The sequence below is a fragment of the Peromyscus eremicus genome, chromosome 6 (assembly GCF_949786415.1).
Source record: "Peromyscus eremicus chromosome 6, PerEre_H2_v1, whole genome shotgun sequence".
Lineage (NCBI taxonomy): Eukaryota > Metazoa > Chordata > Mammalia > Rodentia > Cricetidae > Peromyscus > Peromyscus eremicus.
The window spans coordinates 77698525-77714288 of NC_081421.1; the positions used below are offsets into that span (position 1 = coordinate 77698525).

The following is a 15764-nucleotide window of genomic DNA, read 5'->3' on the forward strand; positions in this document are numbered from 1 at the left end:
CTCCTGGAACTGCAGTTACAGATGATCATGGTGAGCTGCCATGTCGGTGCTGGGAACTGAACCCAGGTTCTAAGAGCAACAAATGCTCTTTATCCCTAAGCCATCTCTCCAGCCTTTTAACCCAATCCCCAAAAAGAAGTAAAAGCCAGGCAGTGGTGGCGCACGCCTTTAATCCCAGCACTCGGGAGGCAGAGCCAGGTGGATCTCTTGTGAGTTCGAGGCCAGCCTGGGCTACCAAGTGAGTTCCAGGAGAGGCACCAAAACTACACTGAGAAACCCTGTCTTGAAAAACCAAAAAAATAAAATAAAATAAAAAACCAAAAAAGAAAAAAAAAGTAAAGTTGCCCAGCATCCTTGATGAGGACACTGAGATCACAACGCCAACATTAAAAATAAAAACTGGAACCACGAACTACCAAATCTTTATATTCAACAGAACTAATAAGCTAGTTTCTGAAATCATGTTGCTGTTTTTCACCTGTTATTTTAGTAGCTTTTCTGCTTTGAAAATTGTGTTGGCTAGTTTCATGTCAACTTGACACAGGCTGAAGTCATTTGAGGAAATCTCAATTAAGAAAATACCTCTGAAGCTGGAGAGATGGCTCAGAGGTTAAGAGCACTGGTTGCTCTTCCAGAGGTCCTGAGTTCAATTCCCAGTAACCACATGGTGGCTCACAACCATCTGTAATGAGATCTGGTGCTCTCTTCTGAAATGCAAGCAGAACACTATATACATAATAAATAAATCTTAAGGAACAAAAAAAGCTGAGCCAGCTCTCCAGTGCCAACAACACACGTAAACAAAACAAAACCTCTAAGATGGGGCTGTAGGCAAGCCTATTCAGCATTTTCTTAATTAGTGATGGATGGGGGTGGACCCAGACCATTGTAGATGATGCCATCCCTTTGGTGGTGGTCCTGGGTTCTATAAAAAAAAAAAAAAAAAAAAGCAGGCTGTGGGGCTGGAGAAATGGCTCAGCAGTTAAGAGCACTGGCTGCTCTTCAGAGGACCCAGAGTTCAGTTCTCAGCACCCACATGGCAGCTCACAACTGTCTGTAACTCCAGTTCCAGGGGATCTGACACCTTCATACCAATGCACATAAAAATAAAGTTAAATAGATTTTTTTTTTAAAGCAGACTAATGTAGAATATTTTGATCACACTCTGACACTCCCGAGACTGCCCGATAAAGTTATACCTTGAATCAGGGGGCCGAGTCAGTGACTAGCTAACAGGAATTGGCCATAGAGAAGGCATCAATTTGGATAGAGAAGATGCACAGGAAGGAAAGGGTAGGGACTGAAATTTGAGCTCTCTTGGTTCTGGGATGAGGGAAGAGACGTGTCTCTGGCAGTGTCTCTAGCCAAAAAGCAAGGTCAGCTAGTTGTTACTCAGCATCTCTGGCTAGTAGGTTTTCATTCCAGCCTTTGACTTCTGAGTCTTATTGATAAACAGAGTGATAGAGACTTAACCATGGCCACAGGGCTGGAAGCCCCACCAAGCCTGAGTGGCTGCTGGGTGCTGACTGAGGGGCTGTGGGTGGCAGAGGATAAAATATGAGTAGATTCATGTGCAGCCACTAAGACAAAAAATCAGGCTGAACAAGCCACAAGGAACAAGCCAGTAAATAGTATTCTCCATGGCCTCTGCATCAGCTCCTGCCTCCAGGTTCCCTGCCCTGCTTTGAGTTCCTGCCCTCACTGCTTTTGATGAACTATATATGCAATTGTAAGCAGAAGAAACCCTTTTCTCACCAACTTGGCTTTGGTCGTGGTGTTTCATCACAGCAATAAAAACCCTAACTGAGACAAAAATACAGTACAAAATTCTAGACACATGGAAAAGGAGTATTGTAATGACAGTTCCATGACACACAGATAGTAATCATAACTCAGTGGAGCTGTCACTTCTTTAAATATATGTTTACATTTTTATATGTATGGAGGTTTTGCCAGTGTCTGTGCAGCACATGTGCCCGGTGCCTGTGGAGGTCAGAGGAGGCCATCAGATCCCATGGAACTGAGTTACAGGCAGTTGTGAGTCACCATGTGGGAGCTGGGAACTGAACCTGGGTCCTCTGGAAGAGTGGCCAGTGCTGTTAACCAGGGAGTCATCTCTCTAGTCCAGTGATTCTCAACCTGGGGGTCGCACCCCTTTGGAGGTCGAATAACAGCCTGCATATCGGATATTTACATGTGATTCATAACAGTAGCAAAATTAATTATGAAGGAGCAACGAAATAATTATGGTTGGGTGTCACCACAACATAAAGGGTCACAGCATTAGGAAGGTTGACAACCAGTGCTCTAGCCCCTCTTTAAAGACATTTTAAAAGCTGAATGTGGGCCTACTGTATGGCTCAGCTGTTAAAGAGGCTTGCCACTCAAGCTAGGGACTTGTGTTCAAACCCCAGAATTCACATAAAAGTAGGCAGGAACTGACTCCACAAATCTGTCTTCTGACCTTGGTATGCACTCTTGTGGTACATCCCTCCAATACACTCAAGTAAGTCATAGAAGTTAAAGGATAGGTATGGGAGTATACAGTCCCAGCACTCAGGAGGCAGAGGCAGGATTGCCACAAAACTGAGACTAGCCTGGTCTACATTGCATATTCTAAGCCAGCCAGGGCTCCTTAGCAAAATCTTGTCTCAAAAAGCCAAAGAAAAAGAGTTTTAAAAATAACCATTCTCAGCCAGGCGTTGGTGGCTCACGCCTTTAATCCCAGCACTCGGGAGGCAGAGGCAGGCAGATCTCTGTGAGTTCGAGGCCAGCCTGGTCTACAGAGTGAGATCCAGGACATCCAAGGCTACACAGAGAAACCCTGTCTCAAAAAGGAAGGAAAGAAAGAAAGAAAGAAAGAAAGAAAGAAAGAAAGAAAGAAAGAAAGAAAGAAGGGAGGGAGGGAGGGAGGGAGGGAGGGAGGGAGGGAAGAAAGAAAGAAAGAAAGAAAGAAAGAAAGAAAGAAAGAAAGAAAGAAAGAAAGAAAGAAAGAAAGGAAGGAAGAAAGAAAGGAAGAAAGAAAGAAAACATACTAACGTAACTATTAGTAAATCTGATTATCTGTACTTTGGTTTCAAAAATGTGCATTTCTGAGCCAGGTGTGGTGATGCACACCTGTAGTCAAAGCACTGAAAAAACAGAGGTAGAAGGATGATACGTGTGTACACACATACACAACCACATGACATATTTTGGGAAAAGTTAGTCTAACATTCTGGAAACAAACACCCATAAATGAAAGCAAAATTCACCTTGAATGTAAACTAGGGCAGAATTCTCACAATTTAATATGCATGTGGGGGCTGAGGAAATGAGGGGCTAATGGGTAAGAGGGCTTGTTGTGAAAGCAAGAAGACCTGAGTTCAAATTCCCAGCACTCATAAAAAGCCAGGCGAGGTCATATATGACTGTAACTCCAGCACAGAGAAGCAGTGACAAGAGAATCCCAGGACCTTGCTTGCCAGTCAGCCTAGCTTAAACAGCAATCTCCAGGTTTACAAAGGTGACCCTGTCTCAAAAACTAGGCTCAAAAGCAATGGAGTATGACTCTATGGACATTCTCCTTTAGTCTCCCCATGCATGTGTCTCTACGTACGTGAATGCATACAGTTACACACAAAACAAAAACAATTTAATACAAGCCATGTGAGGTGGTTCATGCCCATAATCCCAGCATTTGCCTGTTACCTCAGCACTTGAGAGGCAGGGCAGGAGAATTAAGTGTTGGATTTGAGCATGACACCATCACATACACACACAAAACAAGTAACAAGGCATATAAGTAATCTTTGGGCCTTATTAAACTTTGAATTCAGATTCACTAGGTCTAACACAACTGCATGTCTAACAAGTTCTAAGGTAATGCTAAGGGATGCTAGCACACACTGTGTGGAATTAATTAGGATACCCTAGGCAAAGAATGGACAATCCAAGGCAGTCTCATCTGTGCAATCTCTGTACTTAAAACAGATTCAAATGAAGACTTCCACGGGTTAAAAGAGGTTTCGTACTTCAGTTCTTTCAAGACACTGAACGTAAAGCTAAGAGACTACCTTTAATGACAGTGCTATTCTCTGACCTATACCTCTTGAGAAATCTTTAGAACTGGTCTCTTACAGAGCACATCTTCAGTCTCATTTACTGCTGCCAGAACCGTCGGTGGAAGCAACACCATACCTTTGTCTGTGACCCTGCAATTTTTGCCCTGTGTCCCACTCCTCATGTTCTTCCTCTGAGAGGAAGTGACAGCTGATTAGTCCAGAAAGAGCTTTGTTTTGCTGACATGGGCGATATGATGCCAAGATGGCTTGCCCGACAGAAGAACAACCAAACAAAACATTTTAGGTTTCTCATGCCATATGTTTAGCCCTTCACATCTCCATTACTTAAACGCAGATAAGTAAAGACCTCTAGTTGACACTAGTTAACAATGGCAATTACTCTAGTACACTAATTTGTTTGTTTCCCGTGAAATGAGTGTGCTACCGATAGAACAGAAAGGCAGGTCAGGGAAAGTGAAATCCAAAGCTCCTGTTACCACTGCTCATCTGTGAGAAGGGAAGCTTCTCATTCATCCTCTCATGGTTGGTGGGAAAGGCAGACAGCTCTCTCTCTGCTGATGGTATCAGACTCTCCAGAGTAGTAGCATCTTGGGGAGGATTCGACAAAAATGTCTCTTTGGGCATCTGAACCATGAGGCTGGACAGGGTCTGGTCTAAAACATCCTCCTCAGCAATATAGGTGTATGGACAGTATTCTCGGGTCCTCGAGTAGATGTTGGCATTGTCATAACAATCTGAACAGATCACCCGGGTACTGGTACCACCTAATAACATGGGAAAGAACCCAAATGCTTTTCTGTTAAGGCATAACTTTGTCATGATCAACTTTCTTCAACAGTTGTAGCATTTACTGTACACTTACTTTATAAAACAGGTGAAATTTCAAGGTCTTTATGGAATTAACTCATTTTTTCCCTCACAACATCCCTATGAAGCAGACAGAATTCTCATCTCCACTTTATAGAGAAAGCTGAAGTGTAAACCTAGGCACTCTGGCTTCAGAGCCCATATTCTTGAATTCTTATGTTAAATCTCTGTCTCTGTCTAGCCTGGAGAGATTAAACTCCAATCACAGGATCCAAGACAGGTCTGGGACCTCTACTCTGAAATACAACTTGGCTTGAGCAATTGAAAGCAATAACCTCATGTTACTTTATGAAGTCAAGAAGTTAAGCAACAGTAGCTGCTCACACTATCCCTAGCCAAATCCCACCCTCCTGTGTCTGTCACTTTCTACAGAAGTGAGGTTATGAGGAGGGAAGGGCAAGAAGAGGTTCTAGTCACTTTACTACGGACATTTTATAGCCCTCTGAAGTTCTCCATTATGGGCTGAGAGTCATTTTGCCCTTTAAACTTTACTAAGTATCTACTTGTCAGCAGGAGAACCAAATGCCCTTTGGATGTTATCTAAAGGATGCTCATCTCTAAAAGGGCAAGAAACACTTGAAAAGAGTTTCTAGAACATCCTCTTTTTGTAATGACAAAGATCCAGGAGGCTCAGCCGTGTCCTTCAATCCCTGTTTAAGGGTAATGTGTTTCTTTTTGTAAGATGGCCTTCTTCTCTGGTTAAGACTTTATAGCCAATTTCTTTCCATTTTGTATGAAGTTAAATGTTCTAAATGTTTTATCTTAAAATCTTGCTTCAGGCTAATGGGGAAACTACACTGAACAACAAACCCACTGGAACAGGCTGAAATTGGAACTATGAACCTCGAGTGCCTACCGTCCGTGCCCTTGTGTACGTATCCGTTGGCGGGAGGCATAAGCTGCTGATGACTGCCGGCCTCAGAGTTGCTGTAGCCTTCCTGCGGTTCAGACAGTGTTCCTTGGGAAGACAGATAGCTGGGAATGTCTGCAGGCAAATTAAGTTCCTCTGTAAAGAGACATCTGTAACTCTCAAACTCAGGCAGTTGAAGTCAACGTTCAGAAGGCAATTTTATAAGTGTGCTCCACTTAGACACTGGTCTGGAAAATGGTATGGACTTGGGACCCCAACAGCTCTTCACACTTCCCTTAGCATATATTTTTTTAACTAAAGTTCTTCTCAGAGTTTCATTTTAGAAGTGTGACTTGGTTTACAGGTGCAGCAGTGGTAAAGTGCTTGCCTAACATGTACAGGCTGTGGGTTCACTCCCAGAATTACCAGTAGAGGGCTGGGGGTGAGGGGTTATCAAAAGAAAAAACACTGAAGATTAAAATCTTACCTATAGCTACACTTTCATAATCTCTCTACCTGGATCCCTTCTCTTGCAGATCCTGGGGTGAGTGGAGTAAAAGACCTACTCACTCACAAGGAAGGATTCAACTCTCCCCTAAAACAAATTATGGTGGGAATAAACCTTAGGCTCTAAATAAAGAAAGTGCAAAAACAAAACAAAACATAACTCAGCTAGGCATGGTTCACCACACCTGTACTCCCAGCACACAGGAGATGGAGACAGAGAATCACTGCAAACTCAAGGCCCGTTTGTGAGTTCCAGGCCAGCCAGGGCCATACACTGAGATCCTCTCCAAAGAAAAGGACAAACTGGGCATGTGGTACATGCCTTTAATCCCAGCACTCTGGAGGCAGAGTTTAAGGCCAGGCTGGTCTAGAGAACAAGTGCTGACAGCCAGGGCTACACAAAGAAACCCCATCTCAAAAATCTAAAAAACAAACAAACAAAACCTCCACAAGAACAAGAAAATGTATCTGTAATACAATTCTAAGAGCTAAATTTAGGGGGAAGTATATATAGTATATACAAATTTTTAAAACTACTTCCCCAAATAGGTTTTCTCAAGGAAGCTGGGTATTTTATCAGAAGAACTTCCTTATATCTCTCATCAAGTAATCAATCACAGCACTCTCAACTTTTTATTTTTTACTAAATCCTACATTCCTAAGACTATGCCATGTGTCATCTGGGTCCCACTTACCTGTATTTGTGATACTATAGTCTTCATTTTTCCTTCTCACGTGGTAGATTACAATGACCCAGATCAAAGACGTGCCCACCACACAGCAGACCACCACAATGATGACAATGCCAACTGTGGTCCAACCATCATCCTCATGTCCAATGCTATTCTGAGAAGAGTCACAATTGGAGGATGAAATGACGTTTAAGTAAATATGTCCCCGCTCTGTCCCAAGAGTGTTAGACATAATGCAGGTATATTTTCCAGCATCTTCTAACCCAGCATCTACAATGATGAGAAGCTGATTGGCTGCAGCAAAGAAGTGTCGTTCTGTTACTAAGAGTGGTCCATCATCTTTGGTCCAGTTGAGGCGAGGAGCAGGACTCCCTCCAGCTATGCACTGCAATACTGCCGTTTCACCTCGGGTGACAGTCTTGTCCTCCAGAGGTCTAATAAATGAAGGTGTCTCTAATAGGAGGTTAAAAATACTAAGTTAGGAAACTGATCTCCTAAATCCTATAGAACTAAGACTATTAAGAGTATGATGAATACTGGGCAGTGGTGGCGCACCCCTTTAATCCCAGCACTTTGGAGGCAGAGGCAAGTGGATCTCTGTGAGTTCGAGGCCAGCCTGGTCTACAGAGCGAGCTCCAGGACAGGCACCAAAACTACACAGAGAAACCCTGTCTTGGGGTAAAAAAAATCTAAATATGATCTGGTTGTGGTGATGCATGGCTGTAAATCCATCTACTCGACTTAGGAGGCCAAAGCAAAAGGATTACAAGTTTATAGCCTCCTCAGCAACTCAGTAAAACCTATCTCAAAAAGAAAGTAAAGCCAGTCATTAGTGCTAGGGATTTCTGCTGTTTCTGAGGCAGGTTCTCAACTATATAACCCAAGCTGACCTAGAACTCTTGATTCTTCTGCCTCAGCCCCCACGTGAACACACTTCTTTTGAATAAAGGTTTTTGACAGTCGGGTCAGAGTGGCTCACCTGAAACACATAATAAGTTCTCCAGGGTTATAGAGTTCTCCTGAGTTACAGAATGGTGAGGAGGAAGAGGGAAACGAGGAGGAGACAACCCCACAAAACTCTAGTATCTAAGAAAACAGAGACCTGAACAGCTTAATTGCCTTGGATTCGCGTTACATAAAAAACATGTTTTAGCCAGATGGTAGTGGTGTACACCATTAATCCTAGCATTTGAGAGTTAGAAGGAGGCAGATCTTTGTGAGTTCTGGACCAGCCTGGTCTACAGAGTGAGTTCCAGGACAGCTAGGGATACACAGAGAAACCTTGTCTCAAAAAACAAAAACAAAAAAGAAAAGAACAACAACAACAACAAAAAACTAAAAAAAAAAAAAATTCACACCAAACACTCCAAATTGTTGTTGCCTTTCAAGGTCTGAGCAGCTCGCCGAGGCTCCAGTACAACAGCAGTCCTAACCCTGTAAGCATACCTAACACAATGAGGGAGGCATTCGCTGAGAGGCCTCCGGCTATGTTCTGTGCCATGCAGCTGTAGATTCCCATGTCTTCTATCTTAACGTTGGCAATGAAGAAGACGTCATCCTCAGGCATGACATGCATTCGTCTTTCTCGGGCTGCAGGAAAGTCAGTACCACCGTCTTTCTGCCAGGAAATCTGAGGTGCAGGGTGCCCCTCTGCCGCACATTCTAATCTGGCCATGGCACCAGTGCGAATAGTTAGATCCATCGGAGTTTTCAGAAAAGAGGGCATCTCTGTTCCAAAAAAAATTACAGAGAAAGTAGGCAAAAGGAAAGCATGCACAAGCAGACAAATCTACTAATCTAACAGGCGAAATCCAGATGTAAAATGCTCCATTTCTTTGAGAAGCCATATTCTCTGGACTGACAACGAGCCCAGCTTCTGAAAGCATCTTTTTCACCAGCACTTCAGCATGTGGAGCACGGTAGGTAACAGTATTTCTAGATTACACGCCATGCCTATCTGACCATGCTGGTGGGAAGAAGTCAGAAAGCCAAAATCTCTCCTGAATCCAGATCAGTACTTGATGTTTAATATCACTCTTCCACTTGGAAAGTTAAGTGAGGCTTCCCAATCCAACAACAACAAGGGGTCAAGAGAACCACGGGCTTTTTGTTCATTTTATTTTCATTATGCTTTTAAAAAATGGCATTGAAGAAACACAGGAGTTGGGTACAGAGCTGAAGAGTTGGCTCAGTAGTTAAGAGCACTTACTGCTCTTGCAGGACTCAGGTTCAATTCCTAGCACCCACATGGCAGCTCATAACTGTCTGTTACTTCAGGAGATCCAATGATGTCTTCAGGCCTTCATAGCCACCAGGCATGCATGTGGTACAGATATACATGAAGGCAAACCACTCATACACATAAAATAATAAAATAAAATATAAAAACAAAAATAAAAAAAGGCTAGAAATTAAATAAAGAACAGGAACAGGACACAAGTACATCTTTTGGTTGCTCACAGCCTAAAACGCTGTAGTTACTCAATCTCTTAGACAATAAACCAAGCTTTGGAAAACTTTTTTATAACCACTAGGAGGGGTTTCTTTTCAAAATGATTCTGGCCCTATCTGGAGAACTATAGAGACCACTGGCCCTGGAGATGTCCAAAATACTCTCAAGTATTAGAGGACACAGTGAACATATTAGAAAAAAATTCATAGTTTTCAAAGAATTATGGTTTTGGAAAGAAAATTCAGACCATTAAAAGAATGTCTTCAAGAGAAACAGAAATGAAGAAAAGCATCTCCTAGGACAAAGAATGTAGGACAGTAGGTATAGGTGGGTAATCCAAAAGTCCACCCCTTCCATATACCACAACCAAGAGATAACAACACTAAGAGCTCCCTCCAAATGTGGGGCATGACCTAATTTTCTTGGTCAAGTGACTTATAATTCAGATGTAAAAAGTACTTCAAGTACTTTTGCCCATCAGCATGGCCAGATAGGCCAGATAGTCACGGCATATGTTCTAGAAATATATAAATAAGCAAAAAAGTTAAGTATTTCAAAAGTCAAGTAGTACAATTCCTTACCATTCACAGTCAGTTTGGCTTTCTGCGAATAATTAGAGCCAAAGTGATTAGTAACAATACACTGGTATTTCCCTTCATCTGTGAAGTTCACATTGAAGAGGTGTAAGACACTAGTATATTCCAGAGCTTCTCCAGCCTGCTGCCGGTAACGAACAAAATTCTCGATATCCACATCATACAGGATCTCACTATCCTTGCGCCATACAGTGGACATGGGAGAATCACTGCTGCTTACTGCAGTACACGTCAGAGTCACATTAACACCTCTTAGAGCAACTGTGCTTTCAGGATGTGTCCTTAGCTGAGGCTTCAGAAAATCATCTAAAAGGAATAAATGCAATAGTGGCCAAGTCAGTTACTTATTTTCACTTCAGATTCAATTTAATACAAATATTGTAAAATCGTAAGCTTCATTCACAGGGGTTTAATATCGAAGGATACTATAAAGAGCCTAATTCCTTGTTGTTGGTTTCTTATTTGTTTTGTTTTTAATAATTTATTCATTTTTATTTTATTTGCATTGGTGTTTTGCCTGCATGTATGTCTGTGTGAAGGTGTCCGATTTTGGAGTTACAGCCAGTTGTGAGCTGCCATGTGGATGCTGGTTCAGACCAGGACCTCTGGAAGAGCAGCCAGTGCTCTCAACCACTGAGCCATCTCTCCAGCCTCATCTAATCACCTTGTTTAAAGGTGAAGAAGATGAACTCCAGTTAGACATTTGTTCAAAGGCATTAGGCTGTGACAGAAGGTAGACTAGAACTCAGGTTCTGGATGTCAGCACCAGCATTCTTCCTACCATCCATCCCTAAGGACTCTTAGATGCTTACCATGAATTTCCTAAGCATTACCAATGGATGTGAAGAGGTGGAGAGAAACCTTATAGAAGAATTTCAAGGTAAGTTCTAATTCTACCATACCATGTATATACACACATAATGACATTTATGTCCTATATATAACAGTACATATACAAAATGTTTATAATAACCATTATCCTTTCTGTATAATACAGAAAATGGGAATATAAACTCTTTTTCATGGAGACTACTAATAAATGCATGACCTGAAAGGACTTTGTACATAGTTTCAACATTAAAATAGTCAAGAATTCAAACAGGATAAATGCACAAGTGAAAACTAGTTTAGGACTGGCGAGTGCACTATGGATTCATAAACAACATTATGGATTCAGAAAGGCTGCTATAGAAATCCTGAACCAGCATCTTTACTAAGTAACATTCCATTGTACCTTAAAGGGTGTACCTGGAATTGTATGAAAAATAAGTATGAGGCAGAGTACACACACCCTTAATCTCATCACTTGGGAAGCAGAGGCAGGCAGATGTCTGAGTCCCAGGCCAACCTGGTCTGGTCTGCACAGTGAACTCTAGACCAGCCAGGGCCACACAGTGAGACCTTGTCTCAAAACATGTAATATGCCTTACATTTAAAACTAAGTAAAAGTCAAAGGGGAATGTGGAGCAGTGTAAGCAGAATTCAATTCATTGTAAAGAAGATTTAATTATAAAAGAAAACTTTCCAAGATGAGGAAGAAAAAAATAGGTTTATTTTTGAAATCATAAATGTTATATTCAGGACATCCTGTTTATGACTATCTCTACTGTCTCAAAGATATGCTGCCACTCTGAGTCCTAAAAAATTCCATAAAGGGGCACAACAGAGCTAACAACCTGCAACTCCAGTTCCGGAGGATCTGACACCCTCTTATGGTCTCCTGAGCACTGCATACACATAGTGCACAGACATGCATGCAGGCAAAACACCTATACACATAAAATAAAGATAAATTAATTTTTTTTAAAAAAAAGAAATTGCAGCTGGGCCAGTGAAATGTCTCAGTGGGTAAAGGAGTTTGCCATCAAGCCTACTGATATGAACTTGCTCCCTGAACAGCCCCATGGTGGAAAGAGAGAACTGACAATCCCAAGTGGTCTATTCTTTTACCAAGAAACTACATCCAAAAAATGAAATTGGTGATTATAAAGACATACTGTTATACACTTATAACATTGCTGATGGCCACATAAAGTAATACCTTTTCAAAATTGTTCTTGATGGTTCTTTTCAAAATCTACTAAAAGTTTTCATATGAAAAAAAATACATATTGATTCAGAAGTCTTACTTATGAAGTTAATCCTAAAGTTAATAATCCTGAAGTTTTATCCTAAAGTTAATAATTGCCCTCAAATTAAAGCCAACATTCACACTCCCATTAAAGCCAATGAGAAGGGACCACTGAGAGGGTCCTTACATTAAAAAAAACAAGAACAGCGAGGAAAACAATTGTTTATGAAACACTAAGTCAAAGAACACAAAATGTAGCCTGTATTTGTGTAAGTAATCACTGAGACATGGCTTGGAGAGCTACGCCACAGGGACATAAGATGGACTGTCAAAAGCCATTTAGGGTGGGTTTTTGTTTGTTTTGTTTTGCTTTTGTTCATTCCCTTTATTTTGTTGTTACGATAGTTAACAGAAATTTAAGAATTTGAAAACAGAAATACAAACCACAGACAAAATCTTTCAGGTCCACATTCAGGATGCTTTGCCCAGCTAACCATTCAGGATGTGCACAGCTTACATTCACAGAATGATGAAAGTTGTTATCCACCAGCCACTGAAGTAGCCACTTCAAATGACAATCACAGAGCAAACTGCTTGTGTTCAGAACACTGCAGAAAGAAAACAAGGAAAAGAACCTTTCATTTTAGCTTTAGTCTTGTTTCTTCCACATAACTTTGCTACGCATTTATGCATTTATCAAAAAGGTTTATCAATTGTAATAAAACAAACTCAGACAGTTAGCCTTAATAATATGTCAGTGTTATGAAAAACATCAAAAAAGAATGAAGGACAAGAGAGCCATTTTTAGATTAAAGACAAGTAAAGAGCCACTGCAATAGCGTGAAATGCATACAAGCATGCATGTTTGTTTGTTCCGAGACAGAGTTACTATACTACCCAGGCTGGCCTCAAATTTACAATCTCAGATATACACCATGACACCCACCGACACATGATTCTTGTTTGGGGGTGGGGGTTCTAAACAGGGAGGGATATGCATGTGTGTATATTGTAGTATGTGTATACACATGTGTGTGCTGTCTGCTGGAGATGGGGACTCAGATAGTCTAGGATGGCTTTGAGCTCACTGTGTAGTCAAGGATGACCTGGAACTTCTAGTCCTTTTGCTTCCACCTCCCAAGTGCTGAGTCTACAGCTGTGTAACACCACATCTGGCTTAACACGGTGCTGGGGATGAAACCCAGAGGTTTTCAGGCATGCTAGGAAGCACTTTACCAACTAAGCTGCATCTCCAACCAGGGTGATATTTCTGAAACTGGAAAAATTTGAAGATGAGCAATCTACTAGATACTATAATTTTATAAATGTTAATTTCATTGAGTATGAAAATGATATTGTAGCTATGTAAAAATGTCCCTGTTTTTAGGAAATACATGCCAAGCTACTCAGGAATGAAGTATCATGATGTCTATCATTTTTATTTTAATGTATATGAACATTTTTCCTGTGTGTATGTATATATACTGTGTGTGTGCCTGGTGCTTGAGGAGGTTTGAAGAAGGTATCAGATCCCCTGAAACTGGAGAAACAGATAATTGTGAGCTATCATGTGGGTGCTGAGAACCAAACCTGAGTTCTCTGCAAAACCAAAAAGTGTTCTTAACCCCCGAGCCAAGTCTACAGTCCCTCAATGTGTCTCCTCAGCTTTTAAACGTCCTGCAAACAACAAAAGACTTTTACATGTACAACGTATACGTAAAAACGATGTATGTATAGAGAGTGCAGAAGTGAGAGTGAGAAAAGAAAGAGGGGACTGGGTTAGTTTGTCAGAGGGTTAATAACGAGGACATCCAGGTGAAAGGTGTATGGACAGTCAGGGACCATCCTTGTATTCCCGAGGTTTAAAATCTCGAAACATTGTGGGCAAGGGCTAATCATCGATTTTGAAGCACTAAAAGAGCTTTACTGTGGGAAGTATATTGTTATTTTCAAATTATTTCATCAAGACTGAAAGCACTTCAGCCCTCTGGCAATGTATACTCTGACTCAGAGTAAGAGCAACTTAAAAAAAAAGTGGTCTATAAGACAGATCCCATTGAAGAATCAGTGCTTTTCTTCCATGATCCTTTGGCAGAGCAAGCAAACAATTTGGGGAACACTACAACCTATTCTTTGTGTACGACTGAAATGCTCTATTCTTAACCTGATGGGAAGGGAGGTCATGCCACAGTGCATGTATGGAGGTTCTCTCCTTCCACTGATCTGGGAATCTAACTCAGGTCATCAGCCTGGGAGCCTAGAATGCGCTTTTACCTCTTAACCCACCTACCCAGCCCTTAAAATACTTTTTTTTGGTTTTTCGAGACAGGGTTTCTCTGTGTAGCTTTGCGCCTTTCCTGGAACTCACTTGGTAGCCCAGGCTGGCCTCGAACTCACAGAAATCCTCCTGGCTCTGCCTCCCGAGTGCTGGGATTAAAGGCGTGCGCCACCACCACCTGGCCCCTTAAAATACTTTTAAGTCTGCACTTATTACAACTTCTGTGCTTTTTGGTATTTCTCCTCACACTTTGCTTAAGTACTTTGAGGCTCATGAGAGAATTACATATAAATTAAAAGAAATTTTTCATTAATACTTTATTATGTAGTATTCATACACTTTGGAGAAAATGACATGGGGTGTGTGTAGGGTAGAAAGCAAAAGAAAGAGAAGTGAAGGAAACCACTATGAGTTAAATAGTGTATGTGGGCAGTCGCGGTGCTAAAGGCTATTGAAATCTTATGAATTAAATACTCAGCAGCTCAAACTGGCCTTGAATTGAGGTAGTCCTCAGGCCTCAGCCTCCCAGTTGCTATGATTATAGGCCTGAGTCACCACCCTTGCCTGCTAGAGGTTTTCTTTTTTTAAAGGGAGTGAGAGGTAATGTAACTATTATAATTTCAAAACATATATATAATTTGAGGTAAGCATTGTCCGTGTCATGGTGTCTTTTCACAGCAATAAAAACTCTAATTAAGACAGGGGCCCCCATATAAAAAGGGCTCAGAACGTCATAAGCTTACTCTTGCTCACTCTTGCTTTTTGAGTGCATGCCCACTCTCTCTGCCATCTGAGGAAGAGGGGAAAGAGGACACCTGCAAGCCAGGAAGAGAACTGGTACAGTGGCATAATCTTCTGGTATCATGATTTTGGACGTCCCAGCCTCAATAACTGAAATAACCTTTTGTTTAAGCCAGGGGGGGGGGGGGGGGGTGGGAGGCTCAGGCAGCTGTCAAGATGGTTTGAGTGGATAAAGATACTTGCCATGAAAGCCTGGTGACCTGAGTTTGATCCCAGAACCCATATAAAGGTAGAAGGAGAGAACAGAATCTACAAAGTGTCCCAGACCTCCACACTATGCCACAGCATACAAGGCTTTCCCCACCCCCCACACACATCAAGTATACAACATAAAATTTTTTAAAAACATCATAAAGGCTAGGGTAGGGATAGATCAGTGCTACAGCACTTGCCTGGCTCTGGGTTTGAATCTAGCATTACAAGAGAAAAGAAATTTCCAAAGAGTTATCTAAGTGACCCCAAAGCTAAGTCAGAAAGACTTTATATAAAATTTATTTTGAGAAATGTGTGAAAAAGAACAAAAGGTTTGAACACCTGACATGTAACATAGGATCACATAAAACTAAAACAGTCCCTATCTATTTAG

The 15764-nt window shown here is 41.5% G+C and overlaps 1 protein-coding gene across 2 annotated transcripts in view; it reads right to left on the reverse strand.

Moving 5' to 3' along the window:
• The window catches only part of Lrig2 (leucine rich repeats and immunoglobulin like domains 2), a 59542-nt gene that overhangs the window by 3782 nt on the left and 39996 nt on the right, over positions 1-15764 (reverse strand). The window contains exons 12-17 of one of the 2 annotated variants that reach the window (XM_059266008.1): positions 12544-12707; positions 10014-10334; positions 8427-8708; positions 6984-7433; positions 5788-5916; positions 4541-4828 (exon numbers count right to left, since the gene is read on the reverse strand). In XM_059266008.1, coding sequence (XP_059121991.1) covers positions 4541-4828; positions 5788-5916; positions 6984-7433; positions 8427-8708; positions 10014-10334; positions 12544-12707 — 1634 coding nt within the window. Of the gene's footprint in view, positions 1-4540; positions 4829-5787; positions 5938-6983; positions 7434-8426; positions 8709-10013; positions 10335-12543; positions 12708-15764 lie in introns of both variants that reach the window. The other variant, XM_059266007.1, reaches the window with a different exon arrangement.